The following is a 26003-nucleotide window of genomic DNA, read 5'->3' as shown; positions in this document are numbered from 1 at the left end:
CAAATTTGACATTGGTATCTACAACACATCCCGTGAAAAAAAATTCTCAGAGAACATACTTTTTTCGGGCCAAAGATAGTAAACCTCCCCTTAACAGTACAACATCGCCTGCAGCCCATCTCTTGGGCTTGGGACCATATCGGTTGGACCCTACACTACTGGAAAACCGTGGCCTGGTCAGTTGAGTCCCCGATTTCAATTGGTAAGAGCTGATGGTAGGGCTCAAGTGTAACGGAGACCCCAAGAAGCTGTGGACCTAAGTTGTCTACAAGACACTGCGCAACAATGGTGTGAGCCGTTTTTACGTGGAATGTACTGGGTCCTCTGGTCAGATGTAACCGATCATTGACTGAAAATGGTCATGTTGGGCTACTTAGAGACCATCTGCAGCCATTCATTGACTTCATGTTCCCAAACAATGATGTCATCACACCGTGCTACAGTTGTTTGAGATTGGTTGCAAGAACACTTCGGACAATTTGGGCGAATGATCTGGCCATTCAGATCCCCGACATGAAACGTACCGATCATTTATGAGACGTAATCGTGACGTGAGTTCGTGCACAACGTGGCTCAATTTTTCTGCAGGGGACTTCCAACTATTTATTGAGTCCGTGCCATGTCAAATTGCTGCACTACTCCGGGCAAAAGGAGGTCCGACGCCATATTAAGAGGTATCGCAAAACTTTTGTCACCTCAATTTACATTATTGGTTGGAAACAACGTCTAGATGCACTTACACCGCAAAACTTTCGCATACCGGTCCAAGAACTTACTCTGCCACTTATCACTTCTTGCACTCCGACTGTTAAGTGTTAATGTGCAAAATGCCGAGCTGCAGCGTGGATCAGAGAATGCGTTAATCTGTAGGCCCCTCCATAACTGGCTTCATGAGTCAGTTCAAAGATGGGAGGAAGACAGTTGCATACCACCTCCAACAGGACCGTCCCTAGTAAAGTTCTGTGCTGTTCAAAGCAGCCTTCGGATTGATGACTGCTTTAATTCTTGACCGTAGTTCTTAGTGTACCACAAGCGGAATATCATGAAATGGCGTCCTACGTCATTAAGGACCCGTTATATTACACTGACTCAAAATAATATGCGCTGTCCTCACGCAATCTTGTAGGCAAGCGGATCATCCGCCCTGTGGACGATCACCTCATGTAGTGCGTGGTTATGTCATTTCGACTGATCAAGAAGCCTACTGACTAACAATCAAGTTCCCGCTTACCTCAAGCCAGCTGGTAACTATAAAGTTCTGATACCTCAAATTGATACATCATCCATCATGGAATCACCCTTTATACCTAAATGAGACTTAATTCCCTACTTGGTACGAATGTACAAAAATTATTTTTGTTACCTTCTTACTGGTATAGATTCCAAAGTCGTTAAGATATTATTTGTTGTTGTTTCTGCACTTATCTTTTCTAGGGCAACAGGTTCAGCATGATGGTGGTTCTACCAACAGAAGTAGACGGCTTGTTTGACGTCGAGAAGCAGCTCGCGGATGCAAACCTCTTCGACATTGCAGACCAGACGTTTAAACAGATGGTCCATGTGTATCTACCCAAATTCAAATTGGAGTACGAAAAAGAACTTGAAGAAAGCCTTCAAACTGTGAGTTACTTGGGTGCACTGCAATTTGAGACTAAGTTTTATATGGTAGCACATATAGCAGACACACACTGGCGTGCAAAACTTAAGGACCAAAGTAACTTTCGCGTGATTGTGACTACCTCGCATCATAGCTCTACGAAACTTGGACCATACATACGAAGAACGGCTAAAATTACGGTACAGAAGGTAAATTAAAAAAATACGCAATGAGGCGAACAGAAGCGGCACATTTATTGAAAGAATTATTGCATTGCAGTCACGGCGATTCATCGTGGTCCAGTAGGCATTACGAAGGCGGAACATCGTTCTTAATATGGAGTGCGATCAGCACGTACGGCAGCGGGCACCCTGTAGTGTGCTTCCATGTTGCTCACAACCCTTGGTAAGAGTTCTTGTTGTAAGGCGTCGCACTCCTACAACACCGCAGCTGACAGCTGGCACGCTCGACATTAAATCCTAAGCTTTCTGGTATCACGGTTCGTGACGTCACGCCGCCCAGTACCTAGGACGGCCAGTAGATGTCACACTCAGTAAATCGTCCTGTTCCAGGCTTTTGAAAGTTATTGCAATACATCTGAAGTACTGACATGTTTTACACACTTTGCATGTGTTTGCACTCTGGCCAGGCAGCAGCTTTATATATTTTTAAGCCTGTGATGTACGTAAGAGCTTTTATCTGACAAAGCAACCTTATGGATTGGCCTCGTTCATTTTCATAATTTATCTTTATGGAATTTGAAAGTCTGTGTCCAGATGTCGGTTTCTTAATACAGTGCGACACAGTTTTAAAAAAAGAAGAAATCGAAAAAGTTGTATCTAAAAATGAGATGATTTCCGAACTCTGTTCACTACAAAACAATTCGCCCACACGAAACAGGTATTTGTACGTCAATCAGTAGCGTCTAGTATGACAATGCAGGAGTCTAAAATTCGAATTACCTTTACAGCATTTTTTTAAAATTTATATTTAAATTCTATATTTTTTGTGAAGTGAAAATTGTAATAAAAACTGCATCATAATTTTAATGAAAAATTATGGATCACGCAAAACAAATTAAAATTTGATACACACATGTTAAATGACTTATATACTTCAATAATAATAATCCAGAATTTATGGAGTGGGCATTGAAATGAAATTTCCTCACAGATTAAAGCCAGATTAATATGCCGAAAAGTTTTATTAACAATACCGATGCATCGTACATTTGTTTCTCCACGGAATGAGAAAGAAGAAATTAGTGGGCATCAGCATTAAACAGAGTAGATATAGAATACCCGGAGAAAAATACATTTGCAGCTGACTAGCACATCCTTGTGCAAATACAGCCCAACCTTCTGAATTTTTACGTAATAGAAGCTACTAGATAACTGTTTGTTTTCGCATTGTAGTTGGATCCTGTAGCACTATTTACTGTAAATAAGCGTCCGCGTGAAGATCTTTTGCTGAAGAAATCTGACTATAAAGCTTGTAATCTCATGGCATAGCACACATGCAAATTTACTGAGACGTAATATTTATTGCAGGGTTTTATCTTATCTGCCATAACATGTCTTTTACGTATGTTTAACTTCCTGCACTTGACGTGGAAAGGATGTCTTAATACATTTCAACTTGTATTCCGTGTTCTTGTCAGTTCAATGATTTGTCTCCTGTACAAGCTTCAATGCAGACATATGTAGCTCCATAAATGTCTTTCACATTCACTGATCTGAATTCCAATTACTGTTAGTGTAAATAGCGCTAGGATATATATTATTGTTCCAATAAGCATACAGTAATTAAAAACTCGTTCACTGCCGTATTTTCCCCAATTTCATCTTGTGTTTTTGCTCCAGTGCCAGGGATACACTGAAGCGCCAAAGAAACTGGTGGAGGCATGCGTATTCAAATACAGAGATATGTAAACAGGCAAACTACTCCGCTGCGGTCGGCAGTAAGACAAGTATCTGGCGCAGTTGGTAGATCGGTTACTGCTGCTATCACGTTATCAAGATTTAAGTGAGTTTGAACGTGGTGTTGCAGTCGGCGCATGAGCGATGGGACATCATCATCTCCGAAGTAGCGATGAAGTGGGGATATTCCCGTACGACCAATTCACAAGGGCCGTGAATATCAGAAATCCGGTAAAGCGTCAAATCTCCGACATCGCTTCGGCTGGAAAAATATCCTGCATGAACGGGACCGACGACGACTTAAGATAATCGTTTAACGTGACAGAAGTGCAGTCCTTCCGCAAACTGCTGCAGATTTCAATGCTGGGCCATCAACAAGTGTCAGCGTGCGAACCATTCAACGAAACATCATCGATACGCGCTTTCGGAGCCGAAGGCCCACTCGTGTACCCTTGATGACTGCACGACACAAAGCTTTGCGCCTCGCGTGGGTCCGTCAACACCGGCATTGGACTGTTGATGACTGGAAAAATGTTTCCCGATCGGACGAGTCTTGTTTCAAATTATTTCGAGTGGATGGACGTGTACGGGTATGGAGACAGTGTGATGAATCCACGGATCCTGCATGTCAGCAGGGGACTGTTCAAGCTAGTCAATTCTCTGTAATGATGTGGGGCGTGCGAAGTTGGAGTGATAATGGACCGCTGATACTTCTAGATACGACTCTGACAAGTGACACGTACGTAAGTATGCTGTCTGATCACCTGCATCCATTCGTGTCCATTGTGCATTCCGACGAACTTGGGCAATTCCAGCAGGAACGCTGTTCTGAGTTTAAACAATTCCGCCGGCCACCAAACTGCCCAGACACGATCATTATTGAGCATATCTGGGATGCCTTGCAACGTGATATTCAGAAGAGATCTCCACCCCCTCGTACTCTTACGGATATATGATGGACAACCCAGCAGTATTCATGGCTTCAATTTCCTCTAGCACTACTTCACACATTATTCAAGTCCATCCCACGTCGTGCTGAGGCACTTCTGCGTATTCGCGGGGGCCCCACGCGATATTAGGCAGGTGTATCAGCTTCTATGGGTCTTCAGTGTACATTAGCAGAGTTTGCATTCAGCTACCGTCCATTCGTACGTCACGCCACGATCTGCAATTAGGTAGCAATATGGCTGCGGTATTCACCACTCTCTCTCTAAAGACGACTCACTGAATGTGACACCTAGTGGTTATACCAGGTACCTGTGGGGTGACGTCACTAGCCGCGACCCCAGAAAGCTTAGGTTCAAAATGGCTCTGAGCACTATGGGACTTAACAGCTATGGTCATCCGTCCCCTAGAACTTAGAACTACTTAAACCTAACTAACCTAAGGACATCACACAACACCCAGTCATCACGAGGCAGAGAAAATCCCTGACCCCGCCGGGAACCCGAGCGTGGGAAGCGAGAACGCTACCGCACGACCACGAGCTGCGGACAAAGCTTAGGAATTGAGTGTTGGTACACATGTGGATGTGCCGTAATACGTCTCCCAATGGTTCCCACAGGTGCTCGATGGGATTTAAGCCGGGGGAACGGGCAGACCAGTCCAATCGCCGAATCTTCTCTCGTTCCAAGACGTCTTGCACATGCGCCGTTTTATGTGGTCACATAATGTTATCCACAAAAACGAATTAAAAGCCGAATGCACCTCTGAAAGGGCGCACATGGGAATGGAGTACAGTGTCACAATAACGTTGACCTGTGAGCGTATTGCACTGGAGGATGGTAGAGGTCAACATATCAAATGGTTCAAATGGCCCTGAGCACTGTGGGACTTAACATCTGAGGTCATCAGTCCCCTAGAACTTAGAACTACTTAAACCTAACTAACCTAAGGACATTACACACATCCATGCCCAAGGCAGGATTCGAACCTACGACCGTAGCAGTCACGCGGTTCCGGACTGAAGTGTCTGGAACCGCACGGCCGTCAACGTATCCATGCGTCTTTTTACAGCTGCATTCGGTCTGACTTCATCTTTTACCGATGACAATTCGCGATTGCACAGAGCAAGAACTGTTGGAACGAGAGAATATTCGGCGAATGGATGGCCCGCTCGTTCCCCCAGACTTAAATCCCGACCATATGGCAGTTGTCAACGGCGGTGATGACGGAAGAGAACGCTCTATCACAAGAATTCCTTACCAACTTTGTGACCAGGATGAGAGCGCATTGCAGTACATGCATTGCCGTATGTGGTGATCACTACCCCATTCAGAATCACGTTCCGCCTTTTGGAATGTCTAGTGGACCATGATGAATCATTGTGATCTCCGTGTAATTGTCTTTTAATAAAAGTGCCAGTTTTGTTCATCTCACTGCGTATTTCTATCAGTTACCTTCGGAACTGGATTGTACTGTAGCAGTTCTTTCTTTGCATGGTGAAACTTTCACCCAGTTGTGTTACTTAGCAATGAGACATAATGCAAAAATTACAAAAGTTATCTTCGTCCTAACGTTTTGCACGACAGTGTATTACCTACATACTCTACTTTAGAGACTGGATTGATTTAACATTTTATTTGTAGCACGATGTTAGGAGCCTTAAGTCGTGTCCTCAAGTTACTTTCAGTTTATTACGCGGAACTGTTCGCTATCCTGCAGATGAGACGGCGTCGTGACAAAAAATTTATCATCTGCTCCGATTCTCAAAGTGCCCTTCTCGCTACTGGACAGATGTATGCAGCAGATCGGATGGTGCCACAGGTGCAGGATCCTTCCCTTGCAAAGATAAAACAAAGAAATAATTTTTTGCTGGGTTCCGGAGCACATAGGGATTCAGGGAAACGAACTCGCTGATGCGGCTGCTAATGAGGCTTGCTGTCTTCCTCCTCCTGCTCTTTGTTCAGTCCCCTGGGGGCTGTCACTTTGTTTGTGACCAGGAAGGTCATACGTTGGCGGCAAGTTCAGTGGCTGGAAGTGAGGAATAATAAAGACTCCAGTGCGACTATGGATTACCCCTTCCGCTCGCGATGGTGTGAAGAAGCAGCCCTTGCTTGGCTTAGAGTGGATATTGTTCATTGAACTTGAGGGTTGAACTGGGTAATTCCCTCTATTTTAACTGACAACGAGGCGAGTGTTGTTCGTTTATTAAGATTTTGTGTGGTGTCTGGAATTCTTCCCAAAATACTGGATGTGAGATATTAATGTATCACAGAGTGGCTGGTTCACGTATTATTTCTATGTCCTCATCCAGCCAAGGTTATCTGTCTTTTGTTAAAAGTGTCGTTACAGGTATTTCAGCCATGAATTTAGTTAATTATTCTGCTGTGTCTCGTTGGAATTTTATTTTCTTTTCTGAAGTTTCTGGGGTTGCCTTATGATATTTGTGGTGGAATGAAACGTATTTTTCAGGTTTATTAATCTTTTTCCATAGAATCTCACAATGTTCTTCGGTACATCATTAACGCAAGGGCGCTGATGACCTTGCTGTTTAGCGACCTCCGCCATAAATCATCATCATCACCACACCAAGTTACATTTGATCTGTTAAAGATATTTGTAAGCTCTCTAAACCTCGACTAACAGCGACAGGGGGCCATGAAGCAAAAACGAAAAATGCTTTCTCGGAACTTTATCAATAAACGAGACGCTATTATCACCCTTTTCTTATGAAATTACGCTATTTTTGCTACCAGAATACGGATCTCGATGAGTCAGATTCAGTGATACAACCCTTTATTAGCTCAGACACGGAAACATGGGCTAAAATTACTTGCTGCGACATTTAAACGGCCCGCCACCTGGAAGCAAACAGTTCTCTCCGAGGAAACTTGTGCCGCCAGACTAAGCGACAAGGTCATGTTTGTGTGTTAGACTTCAGACTTACATATTTTGTACTAAAGAAAATATTGTATTAACTGTAATTCAGATTAACTTTTCTTACCAGGAACAATGTTTAACAGATGATCAGATATCCATGAGAACACCTGATGCCCACAGAGGACATTTTGTTAGTGACAAAACTGTTAGAATTTGTAGAATGCTGTTTATTATTTTTAATGAATATCATGTTGTATCTTCCATCTTTTTTACATATGCTGAGTCATGCGAATACCGGTAAAAAAAATAGTACATTCAAATAACCCATAAAATAAATGAAACCATAGACTGAGAAAACAGTAAATGGATTAACATGTGCCATCACATTTTTGTTGGTGATTTTTTAAAATCTCATTGATGGTTGCTACGAAGCATGTATGCTAGCGAGATATGAGCTAGGTGAAAGTTTTAAGTCGTAGAGATTTAAGTCAGTGTTGGATCGGATGAATGGGCTGGGGCGAAGGACTTTAACGGACGGCCAACACGCGAATGCACTGTGGCAGCTAAGCGGCGGTTTTTCCCCCAAGAAGCAGGAGCTGGAGGAAGCGGCTGGTCTACTGTGTGAGTACATTGTAAAGTGGAGGTAGCTGCAACTACCGTGAAATACTCGACAATTCAAAAGAAATTCGATGTTTCATTGTAACACAAACCCTGTCATATCAAGATATCCATGGCCCTGAGGTGCATTTATTAACACATTAATATTACAATCATCACAAAAACTACAGAAGTTAGGTGACACAGTAAACGAGCGCCCTTACGGAAATCATTGAAAATTGTTAACCATTGAACAACTCTTACGATCGTGACAAACTAGGTGTTGGATAGCAGCCTAGCACTGTAGCTGTCATCTAAAAAAATCCACATTTATACCTTGTTTATTGCATTATTTCATGCTTCAAATATTTTTAGTTCTGTAAATATGTCAGATCATCATATTCTCCACAGTCACACAACAAGTGAACGCAGTACAGCACTTCTTATAGCTCTCTACACATAACCGTATTATATTTGTCTACATTCAGAATTGTTTTCTGATTCATTTGACTAAAAATTAATTCGGTAGTATTAAAAATACACAACCTAAAAATGGTAAATTTTCCATAAGATTTGATACCATCACTAGATTTAGTGCGAGACAATGCGTCAACTGCGCTGGCCAAGTATATTTCTTTGTTATTTGTCATAAGCAAGTATGTGGAAGACACACGTTTTAATTATTTGTGTCTGCAGCTTTATATACGGAAAATTGTGTTTTGTCTGGAAGAGAAAAATTTCTTTTAAATCATATGTCAAATTTGTGACTTGGTTAGTATTCCAGTTCTGCATTTTGTCGATATAAAGCGAGATGTGATTGGCACGAGCGGCAGTTGCTCGGTTATTCCGGGTTATGGACTCACTCTCTGGAACGGCATTCAGTAGTCAACACTGGTGCAGAGCAGTCTTCAGGTAATGCGTCAAAGAGCTGACAGCGCGCTAAAGTGTTGGTTTTTGCGCGAAAATCAGCCGCGCTTATACTCTAAAATTCGCTGACAGATAAATTCTGAGGAAAATGGTTTTTTTGTTATTCTAGGAATTAGTGGGAACTTAAAACAACTCGTGAAGTTCATAGGATGGCATTACAGAAATTTAATGTTATTTACGTGCTAATCTGGAATTAATACTGAGTAGATTACGTGAATCTACTGATAATTTCGAAAAGTTTAATAAAATGACCACTGTAGTGGACAATGTATACGTTTATGAGTTCGCGATTATTTTGCGCCTGTTTCAAAAGTACTGTTGGACTCTGTTCTGTTTGAGGACCAGAGATGATTCAGAGGTATCTAGGGATTCTGCTACCATTCAAATTACACATTCACACTAGGTTACTGCAACTGGACTTTCTTTTATTTTATTTCTTGTTACGTTGAATTATTGTAGCGCCACCATCTCTACGTTTTTCTCTGAAATGATTAAATGAATAAATTATCAGTTTATTCAACATAAATCTTGCAGTCTTGTCTATGTCAGTCTATCAGTATATGATAACTCATTTTCTTATTTTAGTATTACCATATTTAATCGCAACTGGTTATTATTTAAAATTCGCATAACTTGTAAGTGCTTATGTTACCAGCGACACTCTCTGTATCGATTTCAGCATTTCTCAAAAGAAACCTGGCCTACGGAGACGGTGGTTCCACTGCACTTCAGCCAACACTTCAGAAGTGCTACTCACAACCGGTGACGAGTCTCTTATCTCGACCAAACAGGTTTCCGTCGATAACAGCGTAAACATCACGTAGCTATTCCCTCTGAAAGTGGTGTAAACATCCGGCTGATGGTGGGCCATTAAATCGCCGCAGCAGTAACGCTCTGCAATCCCCATATTCAATTTATTCTTTCCCAGTGATTTGAAGTTAGATCTGTGAAAGAGGTATATCATAGAATATCTCTCAGTGAGAACAGCCATTCTGACGGCAAAAATTTAATGTTCTACTGTTTGCAGACATTTCTGAAGACTTTTAGAATGGCTCCATTAAAAAAAAAATAATGAAGTTGTATCATGAATGAGATTTTCACTCTGCAGCGGAGTGTGCGCTCTCCTGCGAGCATCTGTAAAGTTTGGAAGGTAGGAGACGAGGTACTGGCAGAAGTAAAGCTGTGAGTACCGGGCGTGAGTCGTGCTTCGGTAGCTCAGTTGGTAGAGCACTTGCCCGCGAAAGGCAAAGGTCCCGAGTTCGAGTCTCGGTCGGGCACACAGTTTTAATCTGCCAGGAAGTTTCAAGTTGTATCATATTCATTAATGAAATATGTCATCATAGAAAGAATCTCTAGTCTTCCTCTCTTCCTTTCGTCCACTTTATATTTGCCTTAGTAATGTTAATCTTTTTCTCAATTAGAATTATCGTCAACAAAGAATTCCTAAAATCCTGTTATGTATTGGAGCTCTATAATAAGACCTAATTTGGAGAGTGGGCATGCAGTCATGACACTCTAACATCCTACTCAAGAATGAATTTTCATTCTGCAGTGGGTAGTGCACTTGCCCGCGATAGGCAAAGGTCCCGAGTTCCAGTCTCGATGCGGCACACACTTTTAAACTGCCAGGAAGTTTCATATCAGAGCCACACTCCGCTGTAGAGTGAAAATTCATTCTGGAAACATTCCACCAGGCTGTGGCTAAGCCATATCTCCGCAATATCCTTTCTTCCAGAAGTGCCCGTCTTGCAAAGTTCGCAGGAGAGCTTCTGTGAAATTTGGAAGGTAGGAGACGAGGTCCTGCCAGAATTGAAGCTGTGAAGAGCGGTCGTGAATCGTGCTTGAGTAGCTCAGTCGGTAGAGCACTTGCCCGCGACGGGCAAAGGTCCCGAGTTCGAGTCTCGATCCGACACAGTTTTAATATGCCAGGAAGTTTCAACATCGTACTCGCCTATTACTCCAGTCAATGTAGACATGTCAGTTTATTGCGGATATACAGCAGTGCACTATATTACACCACTGCCTGACAAAATAAGTGAAGCTCCCGGAACGGGAGGAGAAAACGCAGTGAAATTTCATAGGTCGAGAGGGTTTATGATATTACGTCAAAACGCGACTGCAAAATCGCATCAAATTTACAAAGAACGTGGCAGCACAAAACCACTTATTAGCACGACGTTACACCTCCTATGGCCTGGAAGCATGCGCTGATTCGGTTGGGTAGGGTGTCATAAAAATGTTGTATCCTCTCCTGAGGCAGCCGGTGTATACTGGCACTGGGGCAGGGATGTCATCCGAGCAGGTGCCGCACGTGTCCTGTCGTGGACAGATGTGGGGGTCTTGCCGGCCACAGGAGTACCTCAATACCACGCAGACAGTTCATGGAGACGTGTGTCATGCATGGACGAGCGTTGTCCTGCTGAAAAACGGTACCATGGCACTGTCGCTCGACTCACCACCCCGAGGCACTAGCAGTAACACCGTAACATCAGAACAATATATCCTCTCTCCAGGTCCCTGCTGTACTCGCCGACGATGTCCATCCAGGGCATTCCGCAACCGCGATTCATCAGCAATCTACGCTTCTCGGACATGGCACCACTTCAAAAGTTGCCGTTTCTCTTGTGATTTTAACACCATCCTACTCATGAAACGGTAATTCCTTACCCCGCTCTAAGGGTAGTTTCCGATCAATGGTGCGTGATGACAATATTGCAAGGGTGTCCATCACAGGTTCCCAGAAGGCAGGCGCAGGTGAGAAGGAGTTGCGATGTGAGCTCGGTGCACGACATGCCGATCTTTCCTTTTGGTGGCCAGACGTTATCGAGCGGAACGCTGTCGACGAGTATTGCTGCTTTCACGTTCCCAAACAGTCCAACATCGGGCCACTGTCACATCCGAATGACCCAAAAATTTGGATACTGGACGATTCGATCAGCCGGCCAAATGTAGATCCAGACAGAATGAGATCACTTCCAAACTCTGCCAACTAGGCCAGCTGGAAATTTTCTAGCACTAAAATCCTACTTTAATATTATACATTCTTGATTATGGCTGAAAGTGAAGTGAAAGGAGTTTCAGTAGTAAAAGAGCTGATGGAAAACAGCAGAAGAAAATTCGCGAAACCATATGAGGTTTCAAATCTTGAAAACCAAAAACGAATCCTGTTGTGGGCCTGCTGGTAGGTGCTGATAACGCTGTCTCATACAACTACGCGGCATCTCCGTGTCCTTCACAGCGATTATTCGACATCTGACGTTTTTCACGCCCCTTCGATGCTACACCAGACCTGGTAACAACAGTAAACACCGACACTAATGCTCTCTGGTGACGATTCCACCTATCACATAAGAGAGTTGTTGTGCATCCCGGAAAGTTTACTGTTGAAAATGCGAGGGAGTGCTTTCCAGGAGGAGTAGAACAACATGTTACTTCTTCCCATAGACGCCTCGCGTAATGCCCACGACGAGAAAATTCGAGAAATTAGACCCAATACGGAAGCTTACCGACAATCATTCTTCCCATATGCCATTCGCGAGTGGAACTGGGAAGGGGGCATTACGTAGTGGCGCCAGAAGTACTCTCCGCCATCCGCTACACACCGTCGGGTGGCTTACGGAGTATGATGTAGATGAAATTACAACTATGATGATTTACATATACGATGATGATGAGCACATGAACGAAGTTACATCAACATTCGGCCTTGTCTTCTGCGGCTTCGCTTTTTTTGTCATACAGTGTATTAAAGGGCGCCAATAAATAATTACGGTCATCCTCACGGTGGACCGAATAGCCCCGTTCCGTGCAAACTGGAACTCCATGAGTGTCCTCGCGTTTCAATTTTTACGGAATAGCGTTTGTCTTTCATTCGTAAGAGGTGCTAGTCCCACTTACTTTTGAGTTCTTGTTTGTTTTTATTAATGTTTAATTTTATTCGCCAAGTATATTTAATACCTTTAATTTCTTCCTGACATTTTCATTTTTGCTTTATCGCTAACTGTATACCCAGCCATTCTTCTCAGGGATTTCATTTAGTGTGTTTCAATAGGTCTCTTCACCTTTATACTCATATTCCAATTCTCTGCCAAATAACATCGCAAGCGGCGGCATCACTTGCTAAAATTTAATTTGTATGTTCTTTCTTGTTCTATTGGCGAACTTTCTGTTTATAGCACCTCGTTTCATATAGAATTTATTTAATTTACTTCTCAGATCTTCAGACATCCCAAATAGTTAAATTTTCATATCTGCTCTATTATATTTGTGAATTGCATTTTTGAAGGAACTGGATTTATCCCCTGAAGTGTCATTATTTTAGATTTGTTGAAGGACATCTCTGGAACTTGTTGCCTGCAAATACTTAAAACTGTGCTACCACTTAAAACATGTATTGTTTGTCTTTGGCAGACAATTATAGTTGCGTCAATTACAAATAGTTCACTGGTGGTGGTGGTGGGGGGGGGGGGGGGGGGGGGGCACCATTATCTCGCGCATAGATCAAAGACTGCATCCGGGCATCTTCTCTCCAAGTTCTCAGCACAGGTGGCAGTTTGCTTACATTACTTCTGCTGCATTATTTCCCACAGCTTGTGCCTCCGCTTCAAATGCTTTTGTGAATCAATGAATAATTATTTGTTTTAATAAGCACCCAGTCGCTACAAGGACGTCCTTTCCTCAAAATCGTGCTGCTGTTATACTACACGCGACTCACTAATTGTGTTCAGGCACCTTGTACTAATTTTGGCACAGAGTTTATATGGAGCTGTTAACAGATTTGTGTCCCTGTAGCTATCAAATAATAACGCCGTAATTTTCACGGTGGAATGGTAAGTAATCTTAATTTTCTGACGGCGTGTTTCAGCTCGAGATGAGGTCCATGTTCGATGTGAACAAGGCCAACTTCAGTGGCATCAGTGATAAGGAGCATCTGGTGGTGAATCAAGTGCTGCACAAGGCGTTCATTGAAGTCAGCGAGGAGGGGACGGAGGCCGCAGCGGCAACAGGTGAGTGCATTGCGCTTAGCCTACCAAGAGGGGGCGAACACATCGCGAAATGTATTTAGCTTGCAGCTCTCGTTTCTGATTACAAAGGGACACCATGCACTAGTATGACTTAGCCCAATCGCGTCAGTTCAAGAGCCTAGCTCTTCAGACTGCCACAGTTGACTCTAGCGTGCACATCAGAAGATGTTAGGAAACCGTGGCTTTCTGCCGCTTTTACCCTCATGCATCACGATTCGAAACATAGAAGAGAGATATTAAGGGTGATTATAATTAAAGTTAAACTTTCAAAACGCTGCAGAAATAACAGCACTGGTCAGAATGACGTCAAATTGCAATGGAATATTATCAGAGAAGGGGCAAAACGTAAGACAGAAGAAAAAATAGTGTGAAAATTGATCAATAGATGGCGCTGTATGTGTCAAAAAACGTAAATTGAAACACCTGTCATGCGCACGACCCATTGAAGTTGGTATAAACAAGCTGGGTACACGGCTTTTCCTCCTTTCCCGTCTGCGACGTTCGCCATGAATGTCTCAATGCAGGATCGCGTTCTGCTTGTAAAGCTGTATTACAAGAATGATGACTGTGCACACGTCGCTCTGCAGAAGTTCCGGACATTGAAGGGTTTGAGAAAAGGCGTTGGTCCGATGGCTACCGTGGGTCTGGAGAAAATGATTCGGAAATTCGAAAAGACGGGTTCTTCTGTTGTGCAACCTGGTAGAGGGAGGAAACGAATTGATTCGACGTCAGTAGAAGCAGTGGCCACAGCAATGCAGGAGGAGATGAGTGGTGGTGTGCAAACGTGTAGAGCACGGAGAATTGCCCCAACATTGGACATACCCGAGAGCACGGTGCGTAAAATCCTACGAAGCATCCTTCTTTGCTAAGATGACCCATGCGTATGAGGTGTTTCCTGTTGACATGCCAACAAGAGACCTTTGCCATAGAATTTCTTGCTCGCATGGAAGTGGACAACGATTGGCAGTGGAAGATTTTGTGGATAGACGAAGCTCACTTCCATCTGACAGGATATGTCAATACATAGAATTGTCGAATACGGACAAAGGAAAAACCACACACAAATCAACCAGTACCACTTCATCCTGTAAAGGTCACTGTGTGGTTTACGGCGTCATTTATCACAGGGCCATATTTTTTCGAAGAGACAGGTGCTTCCGGCTCTGTTATCTGACCCTCATTGGTAAGCGCTATGAGGGTCTTTTGCGCAACCACGTCATTTCAGCTCTCCAACAGCGTGGATGTGTGGATGGCATCATTTTTATGCAAGATGACACACCTACGCACACTGCAAATCCAGTTAAGCAACTGCTGAACCCCCATTTCGGAAATGCTACAATTATCAGCCGCCATTTTACTACAGCCTGGCCGTCCCGATCACCTGATCTTAATCCGTGTGACCTCTGGCTGTGGGGCTAACTGTATGATGATGTGTTTAGTGTTCCGATTGAAAACTTAGCTGCATTGAAGGCTCGCACTGCGCAACACATTCTGAACGTGACCCCGGAAACACTTCGATCAGTTGTAGAACATGCTGTTTCTCGATTTCAACTTGTTGCAGAAAACGGTGAACAGCATATTGAACATGTTTTGCGCCAGTCACACAGAAATTAGTAATCCGATTTGATTTTGACTGATGATTTTTATGCGGTTTTTAGCCTCAGGACAATTAAAAACCGATTTGATTAATGATTTTTATGCGGTTTTTGGCCTCAGGACAAAAACCGATTTTTCTCATCCGATGTGATATGACCTTGCCGTGGTGGATGAGCTTACGTAACTAACAGTAACACACTTGTACATCCATGCGCACTGAGTAGTACAGTTTGTTTAATGTCAGACGTACACCTTATGCATTGTTGTACGATTCATTTGTCATTTGTAGTCGACCACTATTAAATTATGATGCTTACAGTGCCATCTATTGCTACATTTTGTAACTATTTTTCTTCTGCCATACGTTTTCCCCCATTCTCCGATAACATTCCATTGCAATTTGGCGCCGTTCTGACCTACGATGTTATTTCTACAGTGGTTTAACTATAATTATAGTCGCCCTGTATGTGGAGTGAGCATAGTGAACTGCGGATGTCACCAACGTCAAAGTGGGATTGTCACATGGCTTATGGTATAACGCTGTTTGCTTACATTTCGCTCTAAGACCGGATTATGATGCCAAGCGTATTTGCCCAAATCGAAATACTTCACGCGAGGAAAAGTTACTTTTCATAGATAAGTAACAACAGTTCTAATTACTAGAAAGAGGCGCTTTACGTGATGAAATATATCGAGACATACTGTAATCAACAGTTAATAAGGTAGGACTATTTTACGTCTATTATCGCATGCATCCGTTACAACAATAAAATTGTTTCACATATTTGTCAAAAAATACATACGTGCAACTGTTTAAGCTATACAGGGTGATCCCACCGTGATGTTACAAACATTCATGAATGATGGTCAAGAGTAAACGAGTATCGACTGGACGTAAGGGACCCTGGCTCCGAAACGACCGAGTCGAAGGCTATAACCAAAAATCGTTCCGATAATTGACTGTGGAATACATATACTCGTCCTGTTGTTCCTAAAAATGTGGGGTAGGCAACTTTCGGAGGAGGCAGTATGGACCAAAACGAGAAAAAATTTCTAGTAAACATGGGCCCTAAAATGCATTCCTTAAGTGTTATGAGCACTTGTTCACCTTCGCTGGCGTGAAACTCATCTTTTCTGCTGCAAGCTCTTCGCTTTCCATAGTTTTGGAGGAGGTGGTATGCACCAAAACAAGGAAAAAAAATATAAAATCAGCGAAAAAACAGTCTAGATCATGATGGTTATTTTATTAAGATGATGGGTTACGGCCTGGTCTTATGTCATCCAGAAAAGCGCTGTGAAAGATAGAAATCGTCCTAGTTACATGAAGAAGTCAGTGACTTAAAATAAAGTAATTTATGTAATTAAAATTGAAGAGCTGTTACCCATCAGCTGAAACTGACAATGTCTAGAACAGTCAGTAGACCTCAGTCGCTGAAACTGCTGCTGTTGGCTTTTTTTTCCCTTTAATGTAATTTCATGCCCCTGCCCCACATGGACAGGGGAGGGCTGGCAGTGGCACAACCCGCCGCTCTTCAGCCGAGTGGCATTGCAAAAAATAAAAATGAGAACTTATACATGAAAAGGGGTCGAAAAAGGGGATACAAAAATACAGTAAACAGAGACCATGGAAGTTAAAATATACACTAACACAAGAACGGTCATTGGGAGACAGTTAAAAAAGTCGACATAAAGTTAAAATAGCACAGTTGGCGATTCTGGGGCACTTAGAATGCATTGGAGTCACACAAGTGAAAAGTCGCCCATAGTATAAAAACACAGTGCGAGAGACACTTAAAAAGCCACTGTAAGTGACAGTACACACACGCGAAGAAAAACCCCTGGTAGGGACCTGCCGAGGGACAGGAGGCCTGAGAGGAGGATAAAAGATGGGAGAGGAAGGAGCAGTGGAGGGGAGGGGGCTGGATGGGCTCGGAGAAGAAAAAGAGGGGATGCACCAAGAGTCAGGAGACGGGCAGGGCAGGGGATGAGGCAATGCAAGTCAGGAGGAAGTGCAGAGACACAGAAGGTGGTCATGGGAAAGGGGGAGACGTAGGAGAGAGGAAAACTGCTTTGGGGAAGGGAAGAGGGGGGAGGGAGCCCAGAGGAGTAGGAGGAGGAGGAAGGTGGGATTAGATTTGGTAGGAGCAATAGATATCAGGACGAAGCTCATCATTCAGGAGGGGTAGGTGCTGGAAGTTGCGTTGGGAAATGAGTTGGAGGGCTTGGAGTGGAGAGAGGGCAGGACAATGGTAAAGACGCGGCAATAGGCTGGCAGTGGAGAGGAGTGGGGACACCAGGAGGTGGGGACATCGAGTCAGTGGACGATCTACAGGGTGCAGATGTGTTCGAGGAAAAGAAGATGGTGGAAGGGGATGAAGCCATAGAGGATGCAAGTGGGGGATGGAAAATGGACAAAAGGCGATGTGGAGTGCATGGCGTTCTAGGATTTGGAGGGATTTATAGGATCTTGGAGGGGCAGAAATCCGAGCAATACTGGCATAACAAAGGACAGGGCGGATCAAGGATTTGTAGGTGTGAAGAATGGTGGTAGGATGCAGTCCCCATGTCGTCAGACAAGAGTTTCAGGAGGCAGAGTCTATTGTGGGCTTGGATCATAAGGAGATGGGGAGTCCAGGTGAGGTGACGGTTGAGGAAGAGGCCAAGGTATTTTAGGGCAGTAGTGAGGTGGATAGGACGATCATAAATGCTGAGGTAAAAATCGTAGTGCTGGAAGGAGCGGGTTGTACGATCTGTGATGATTGCCTGGGTCTTGGAAGGGTTGACGCGAAGGAGCCACTGATTGCATCAGGCAGTGAACTGGTCGAAGTGGGTATGTTGGGACCGCAAGGAAGGTGGTGTCATCAGCAAATTGGAGGAAATGATCAGGTGGGGGAAGTTTGGGTATATCAGCAGTATACAGGAGACAGAGGAGAGGGGAAAGGGTGGTGCCTTGGGGCACGCCGGTGTTGGAATAGGAAGTACAGGAGTTGATATTGTGGATAGTGACAGAGGAGGGATGATGGGAGAAGAAAGAAGCAACGAGATGGAGGAAATTGATGGGGAGAGCGTAGGTCTGGAGTTTGAAGAGAAGCCTGGGATGCCAGATACAGTCACAGGTGTTCTGGAGGCCGAGGGGACCAAAGATAGCAGAGCGACAGGAGTTAAGTTAGAGGGACAGGAGATTGGTAAGATTATAGAGCTGGTCGTCGGCTGAGAAGGAGGGCCAGAAGTCGCTCTTGGTAAGGGGAAGAAGGTGGTGCTGGTTAAGGTAGCGATGAATACAGTGGGAGAGGATGGACTCTAAGACCTGAACACAGAGGTGAGGCAGATGGGACGATAGGAAGAGGTATCAGAGTGCAGTTTGTTGGGTTTAGGAAACAGCACAACACGAGAATTCTTCCACAGGTCAGGGTAAAAGCCGGTGGAGAGGAGGACGTTGTACAGGGTAACAAGGGCAGGCAGGATGGACAGGGGGAAGATTCTTTGAGGTGGGAGTAGGTGACACTGTCGTGACCAGGAGCGGTGTTGTGTTTGGAGCAGAGGACGAGTTTGATGTCATGTGCAGTAATGGGAGTGCTTACATGTGAAGGGGGTAACTGATCCAAGTACTGGAAACTGGGGGAGAGTGGTGGGAGAGATATATCAGTGTGTTTGGGGATGGTGGGGATCAAAATGGGGATTGTCAGGAACGTAGAAGACCTCGGAGCGGTGGGAAGCAAAATGGTTAGCCTTTCTGAGGTTGTCAGGGAAGGGGCGGTTGTCGTGGAGAAGTGGGTAATGCGGGGCGGGATGGCTACTAGTAAGGTGTTGGAAGGCTGACCAGTACTTGGAGGAGTTGACAGTGAGGGTGGGGTTGAGGCATGTATGTTTCTGGCGCCAGTCCCGTAGTTTCTTTGCTGTGAGGAGATAGCGGATGTGTCGTAGTAATTGCCGGTGGTGGAAGAGTGTATCCCGGTCACGGGTGCGGAGGAAGGAGCGATAGAGCTTGTGGGATTCATGGAGAAGGAGGAAGGTCTGTGGAGGAAGTGTAGGGCGGTGAGGGTGGATGAGTTTGGTAGGAACGTGGGCCTCCACAGCGTCAGTGATGGTCTTCTGGAGGAAGGAAGAGGCATGGGTGACGTTAGTGGGATGGTGGGGGTGGCTTTCGAACTGTGAGGCAATGGAATCCCGGTAGGGATCCCAGTCGGCATGGCGGTAGTCGTCGGTGGACTTCGAAGGGACAGCGTGGCGGGTGGCACGAAGGGGGCCACGGGCAGAGGAGGTGGTGAGAAGGACGGGTAGGTGGTCACTGCTAATGGGATGGAGGACGTCCGCGGCGATGCGACCAAGGAGGTTGGGGGAAGCGAGGATGACATCCAGGGTGGAGTTACTGCTGTTGGCTAGGCAGTATTGCGTTATATAGATCTGGTGAGGGCGTGTTTGTACTGTATGACGTCAACGTCAGCTGATGAACTATTTACATAAATTACTTATCATTTTAAGATACAGTTTATCTAAAGTGACTAATTATCAGCACTACCTGTAGGACAGAACAAAATATTAAAAATCGTGAGTAATGAAATAATATTATTTAAAAATTATTTCTTTTATTTCTTGTTGTTCCATCTGGAGGAAAAAATGTACTTAACTAGTATAAAATATCTATAGCATGGGTTATTTAATCAAGAGAATATGTGTATAGAACAAAAAAATGGATTAATCTAAAATAATTATCATCTATGATAACTATGCAGTAATTACACTGTGTTCTGAATAATACGAAATTTAGTAGAACATTGGGGCACCCTTCTGGCTTGAACTTGCTATCTACGGACGCAGTTGCCATGGGGACATCGTAGTAAGATGGCGTGAGTATGAAAGACGTTTTACGGTAACGACTGAGGTCTATCGCAGCTGTCAAAGATACTCAGGATACTCAGAAGTGGCGCCAGTACATTTTCCCCCATAAGTTGCCAACAAAAAGCTTGTGATACTCATAATACAGACCTGTTATAACGAAAGAATAATAGTACTTGGCAGCGTCAACGTATAAAATCCGATCATAAAATAGGTCTGATTATGTAATAAAACCGGAACGTTGGTCATATCGCTTAATACAGCACTATTTTCTCACACAAAAAATGCTTGGAAACTCATAAACCGTATTTTTCGAAAAATTATGCCAGCGTATAAACCTAGTGATAAAAGTGCGTATTGTCTAGTAATAAAACTCGAAAAAATCTTAGTGTAGTCACTCAAGTCAACATTCTGTTAATAACTCCACAAAAACATTATATGTATCTATCTGTTATGAGATTTTAGTTTACAAAATGAAAATACCACTGGAATTAAGGTAAAACTGTTCTTTCGCTGATTTTATGTAGCCTACAAAATCGCTGTTTCCCATAAACGTTACCAAAAATTTTGAAGAAAAGAAATTCTGGTATATTTGTCGAACGGATGGTTTGTAAGCCATCTCCTTTGTTGACCGACTACATTTCCCGAGGAACCTTCCTATGAACGTCAGTCTGGCATCTGCCTTACAGGTGACTACACTGACTTCAGATCACTCCGTACCCATACTCCTAGTATATTACAGAAGTAACTGCTTCCAGCGATTATTTTGCAATCGTGTAATCGTACAATAAAGGGTCTCTCTATGTATTCGCAATACGTGACATTTCTTTACGCTGAGAGTTAATTACCACTCCCTGCACCAGGCGTCGATACTTTGCAGGTCTTCCCGTATTTCGGTGCAATTTTACGGCGTCGCGACTTTGTGCTCAACTGCATCATCCTTGAAAAGCCTCTTAGAACTTTCGATGCTGTCTACTATGGCATGTACCCATATTTTGAAAAGTAATGATCTCATAGAACTCCTCTGACGCACGCTCGAAATCACTTTTACCTATGAAGACTTGTCTCCATGCTGTGTTCTGTTTGCTAGGAACTCTTCAGCCTAGTCGCTCAGTTCGTCTGCTGTTCCGTGCGCTCGTATTTAATTCATTAGGTGACAGTGCGGAACGTATGGAATACCTTCTGGAAGCCAAGGAACACGGCACCTACCTGGGCGCCTGTATATACTGCCTTATGTGTCTCGTGAACGAACAGAGTGAGCTGCAGTTCACACTATCATTGTTTTCGGAACGCATGTTGATTCCTACAGAGAAACTTTCGACCTCCAGAAATGACGTAATACGTGAACATGAAGCATGTTCCAAAACTCTACAACTGACCGATATCGGAGATATAGATCTATAGTTCTGTACGTCTGTTCGACCACTTTTCTTGAAAAGGGGAGTAACCTCAGGGGTTTTTTTTTTTTTTCGATCATCAGAAACACTTCGCTCTTCCAGACTACTACGGTACACTGCTGTTAGAAGAGGGACAATTCTTTCACATGCTCTATGTAGAACGGAGTTGGTACCCAGTCAGGTCCAGTCACCGTCCCTGTGTAGAGCGAATCCTGTTGCTTTTCTGTCCAGTGGCCACTTATTTTGTCACCTGTGAGACTATTTAAAGGAGGTACTGCATCGCGAGCTTCCTTTATGAAATAGTTTTGGAAAATGACGTTTAGTACTTCCCCTTTCTTTGTCGTCGTCCGTTTCAGTCCTATTATGGTCATAGAGGGTCTATACAGATGGCTTCGATCTGTTTATTGATTTTAAGTAAAAGAAAAACTTCTTAGGATTTACTGTAAAGTCGGTAGACAGACTTTTACATCGAATTCGTTAAATGCTCCACACATGGCTCTCCTTAGGCTAATTTTGACTTCGCTTTTGTTTTTGTTTGTCTGTGAGGCTACGGCCACGTTTAAATTTGCAGTGAAGACCTCTTTGCTTTCGTACATAAACTGTAGAACAAAACAAATGAGTCTAACTATTGTAATTATTTTTGCAGCTGTCGTGACATTGGGTACACTCCCTGCAGCAACCCCACCATCGGTCATTTTCAGCGCTGACCATCCTTTTGCATTCTTCATAGTAGATCTCCAAGAAAGAGTCTTAGTGTTTGCGGGTCGGCTATACTCTGTACCACCTTAAATGCACAAGTGGGAAAAAATCTAAGGCTTCAGTGTAAATGAAAAACAGACATTGCCTGTGATCTATCTTTAATAAATTGGAAAATAAGGTTCCGTACTGGAAACCACATTATATTGCCGTATATTACTAGTCTGCAAGAGATGACTGATGTTTTCACTAAATAAACTTCACTGCTAAATGTTCTATAATTTTAGACTAGACTTGTTAAGTGCCTACAGTCAAGACGACTTCCACAGTGTAGCAGCCTTCAGCAATCAAAACTGATGTATTATGAGTTATTTTTATTATGCAAGCATCATCAGTGCTATAAATTATTTTCGTCCTGAAGAGTTTGACTAATAAGTAATGTGCAAAGTAAGTGCAGTCGACTGGGAAATATGATTACAGACTTCTTCGGCTCTGAAGAAACAAAGGACATGACATGTTGCAGAAGTTCGTCGTTTCAGATATCAGTGCTGCAAGCCTATCTCAGAAACATTTAGAAAAACACTGCAAAACGTCGAAACAAGATAATGTATCACCGTTATTCTAGCAATGCAAATCATAAATTGCCCTAACAGTACACCATAACTGAAAAAATTTTGAATAACCGTACCAACTTTAACGGTGCACATTAAGAATAGCTCCGGATAAAATATGTAGGTTTCTTTATAGCTGTAAGACATTACCAAAGTTCCATGTTTAGGGGGGGGGGCATCAAGATGAATCCATCAATCTGCTCGCAACCATATACATTCCTTAAACTTACGGTAAAGCTATTTAAGGGCAGGAAACCTCATTGTATCTGCGCCCTCATTTAACGTGTTGTGAAATATTTATCCCCTTCCTTACTCTGCTATTCACCCTCTCTTAAAACAGTCCAGACACCTTACAGTAAAGATACAATGTAGACACTTGTAATTTTACGTGACAATTAAGGTGTCTTAGAATGAGTAAGTAGTCTATGTTGCAATAACTATCTTACTTAAGACATATTAGAATACCTACCTCACAGTAATTACAACACAGTCTAAACTTAGAAAAAGGAAGAAAGAAGACATTAGAAAAAAAGAAGAGAGAATAAAAATGGGGCAGCTTGTAAGATGTATTTCGAAGAAGCTGAGACTGATTATACGATACACATTTCGTAGGAATTACAGATTCCTGGAACAGCTACAAGCTCTGTACAGTAGATGCGGAGCATACACTCTGCGAAACATCATTGTTGATTTAAAGCCAGATACCTGTACTGCTGTAGAGTAATTAGTCTTGATAAACTGCGTACTGACCCATGGCGAACATTGCTGTTGTAGTGAACTGACGCTTTATGGCACACACAACCTTGCAGAGATCGCAATCTGAGTCTGATGTACTTCAAAGATTCCAAGGACGCCAAATCTTCAAACCGGGGTCAAAACCAAATATTTGTGGAATTGCATTGCTAACTTCACGAACAATGTTTTCGACATCTGAAGTTTTGTATGGACACTAGCGAAACTGACCGTGCTTCGTAACTGATAAGTACACTATGTGATCAAAAGTATCCGGACACACCCAAACCATACGTTTTTCATACCAGGTGCATTGTGCTGCCTCCTACTGCCAGATACTCCATATCAGCGACCTCAGTAGTCTTTATACATGGTGGAGCAGAATGGGGCGCTCCGCGAAACTTACGGACTTCGAACGTGGTCAGGTGAGTGGGTGTCACTTGTGTCAAACGTTTGTACGGTAGATTTCCACACTCCTAAACATCCCTAGGTCCACTGTTTCCGATGTGATAGTGAAGTGGAAACGCGAAAGGACACGCACAGCACAAAAGCGTACAGGCTGACCTCGTCTGTTGACTGACAGAGACCGCCTACAGTTGAAGAGGGTCGTAATGTGTAATAGACAGGTATCCAGACCATCACACAGGAATTCCAAACTGTATCCGGCTCCACTGTAAGTACGATGACAGTTAGGCGTGAGATGAGAAAACTTGCATTTCATGGTCGAGCGGCTGCTCATAAGCCACACATCACGCCGGTAAATGCCAAACGACGCCCCGCTAGGTGTAAGGAGTGTAAACATTGGACGACTGAACAGTGGAAAGGCATTGCGTTGAGTGACGATTCACGGTACACAATGTGGCGATCCGATGGCAGGGTGTGGGTATGGCGAATGCTCGGTGAACGTCATCTGCCAACGTGTGTAGTGCCAACAGTAAAACTCGGAGGCGGTGGTGTTATGGTGTTGTCATGTTTTTCATGGAGGGGGGTGGGGGCTTGCAACCCTTGTTGTTTTGCATGGCACGATCACAGCATCGACCTGCATTGATGTTTTAAGCACCTTCTTGCTTCTTCCCATTGTTGAAGAGCAATTCGGGGATGACGATTTCTTCTTTCAACACGATCGAGCACCTGTTCACAATGTCACAATGCACGGTCAATGGCGGAGTGGTTACACGAAAATCGAAAATAACATCCCTGCAATGGACTGGCCCACATAGAGTCCTGACCTGAATCCTATACAACACCCTTGGGCAGTTTTGGAACGCCGACTTCGTGTCAGGTCTCATCGATCGACATCGATACCTCTCGTCGGTGCAGCATTCCGTGAAGAATGGACTGCCATTCCCCAAGAAACCTTCCAGCACCTAATTGAACGTTTGGCTGCGAGAGTGGAAGCTGTCATCAAGGCTAAGGGTGGGCCAACACCCTACTGAATTCCAGCTTTACCGATGGAGGGCGCCACGAACTTTTAAGTATTTTCATCCATGTGTCCGGATACTTATGATCACATAGTGTATTTACGGGAACTGAATACACGTCCTAATCTAGGGTATCCCTGGTAAACGTGTCAGGACGTAACTTTGAGCTACTCGTTGCGACTTTGCTTAATTTGACGGTATGTAAATCGAAAACTTAATAGGTCATATTGGATATGAACGAATAATATCTCTGAACGCTCTTGCCCGAATTATTTCCAATTTTTACGCAATACTCTGTTATTAGCATGGACACGGGTTACTTATTTTTTAAATTAATAATATACAGGTTTTATGTTAAAACGATTGCAACGAAGAAAATGTTACGCTGTGCTGTGAAAATGTGTGGTCTCGTTTTCTTTCTCGCAATCGTTTTTAAATGTGACAGGAGGACATTTGTACCATTAGACAAATTTCTCCATAATTTCAAACAAAAATTGTATACACAACACTGTGACAGAGCGAGGTGGCACAGTTGTTGGCACGTTGGACTCTCAACTGGGAGGACGACAGTTCAAACCAGAGTCCGGCCATACCTGATTTAGGTTTTCCGTGATTTCCCTAAATCGCTTCAGGCAAATGCCGGGATGGTTCCTTTGAAAGGGCATGGCCGATTTCCTTGCCCATCCTTCCCTAATCTGATAGGACCGCTGACGTCGCATTTGGTCGCCTTTCCCAAACCAAACAACCAAAACACTGTGCTATTTCGTTTTCTTCTTTGCATTCGGCTGTAACAGAGAACTTTAATATTAGTTAGGTAGGTAATTTATT

The 26003-nt window shown here is 43.5% G+C and overlaps 1 protein-coding gene across 1 annotated transcript in view; it reads left to right on the top strand.

Annotated features, from left to right (window-relative positions):
• Positions 1 to 26003, top strand: part of LOC124593933 (serpin B6-like) — a 220069-nt gene that overhangs the window by 177012 nt on the left and 17054 nt on the right. Inside the window, exons 6-7 of the mRNA XM_047132282.1 lie at positions 1435 to 1620; positions 13727 to 13868. Coding sequence (XP_046988238.1) covers positions 1435 to 1620; positions 13727 to 13868 — 328 coding nt within the window. The remainder of the gene's footprint in view (positions 1 to 1434; positions 1621 to 13726; positions 13869 to 26003) is intronic.

Source organism: Schistocerca americana, chromosome 2 (genome assembly GCF_021461395.2).
Source record: "Schistocerca americana isolate TAMUIC-IGC-003095 chromosome 2, iqSchAmer2.1, whole genome shotgun sequence".
Lineage (NCBI taxonomy): Eukaryota > Metazoa > Arthropoda > Insecta > Orthoptera > Acrididae > Schistocerca > Schistocerca americana.
The sequence above is the reverse complement of the archived record's forward strand: the minus strand, read 5'-3'. Positions and strand labels throughout refer to the sequence as shown.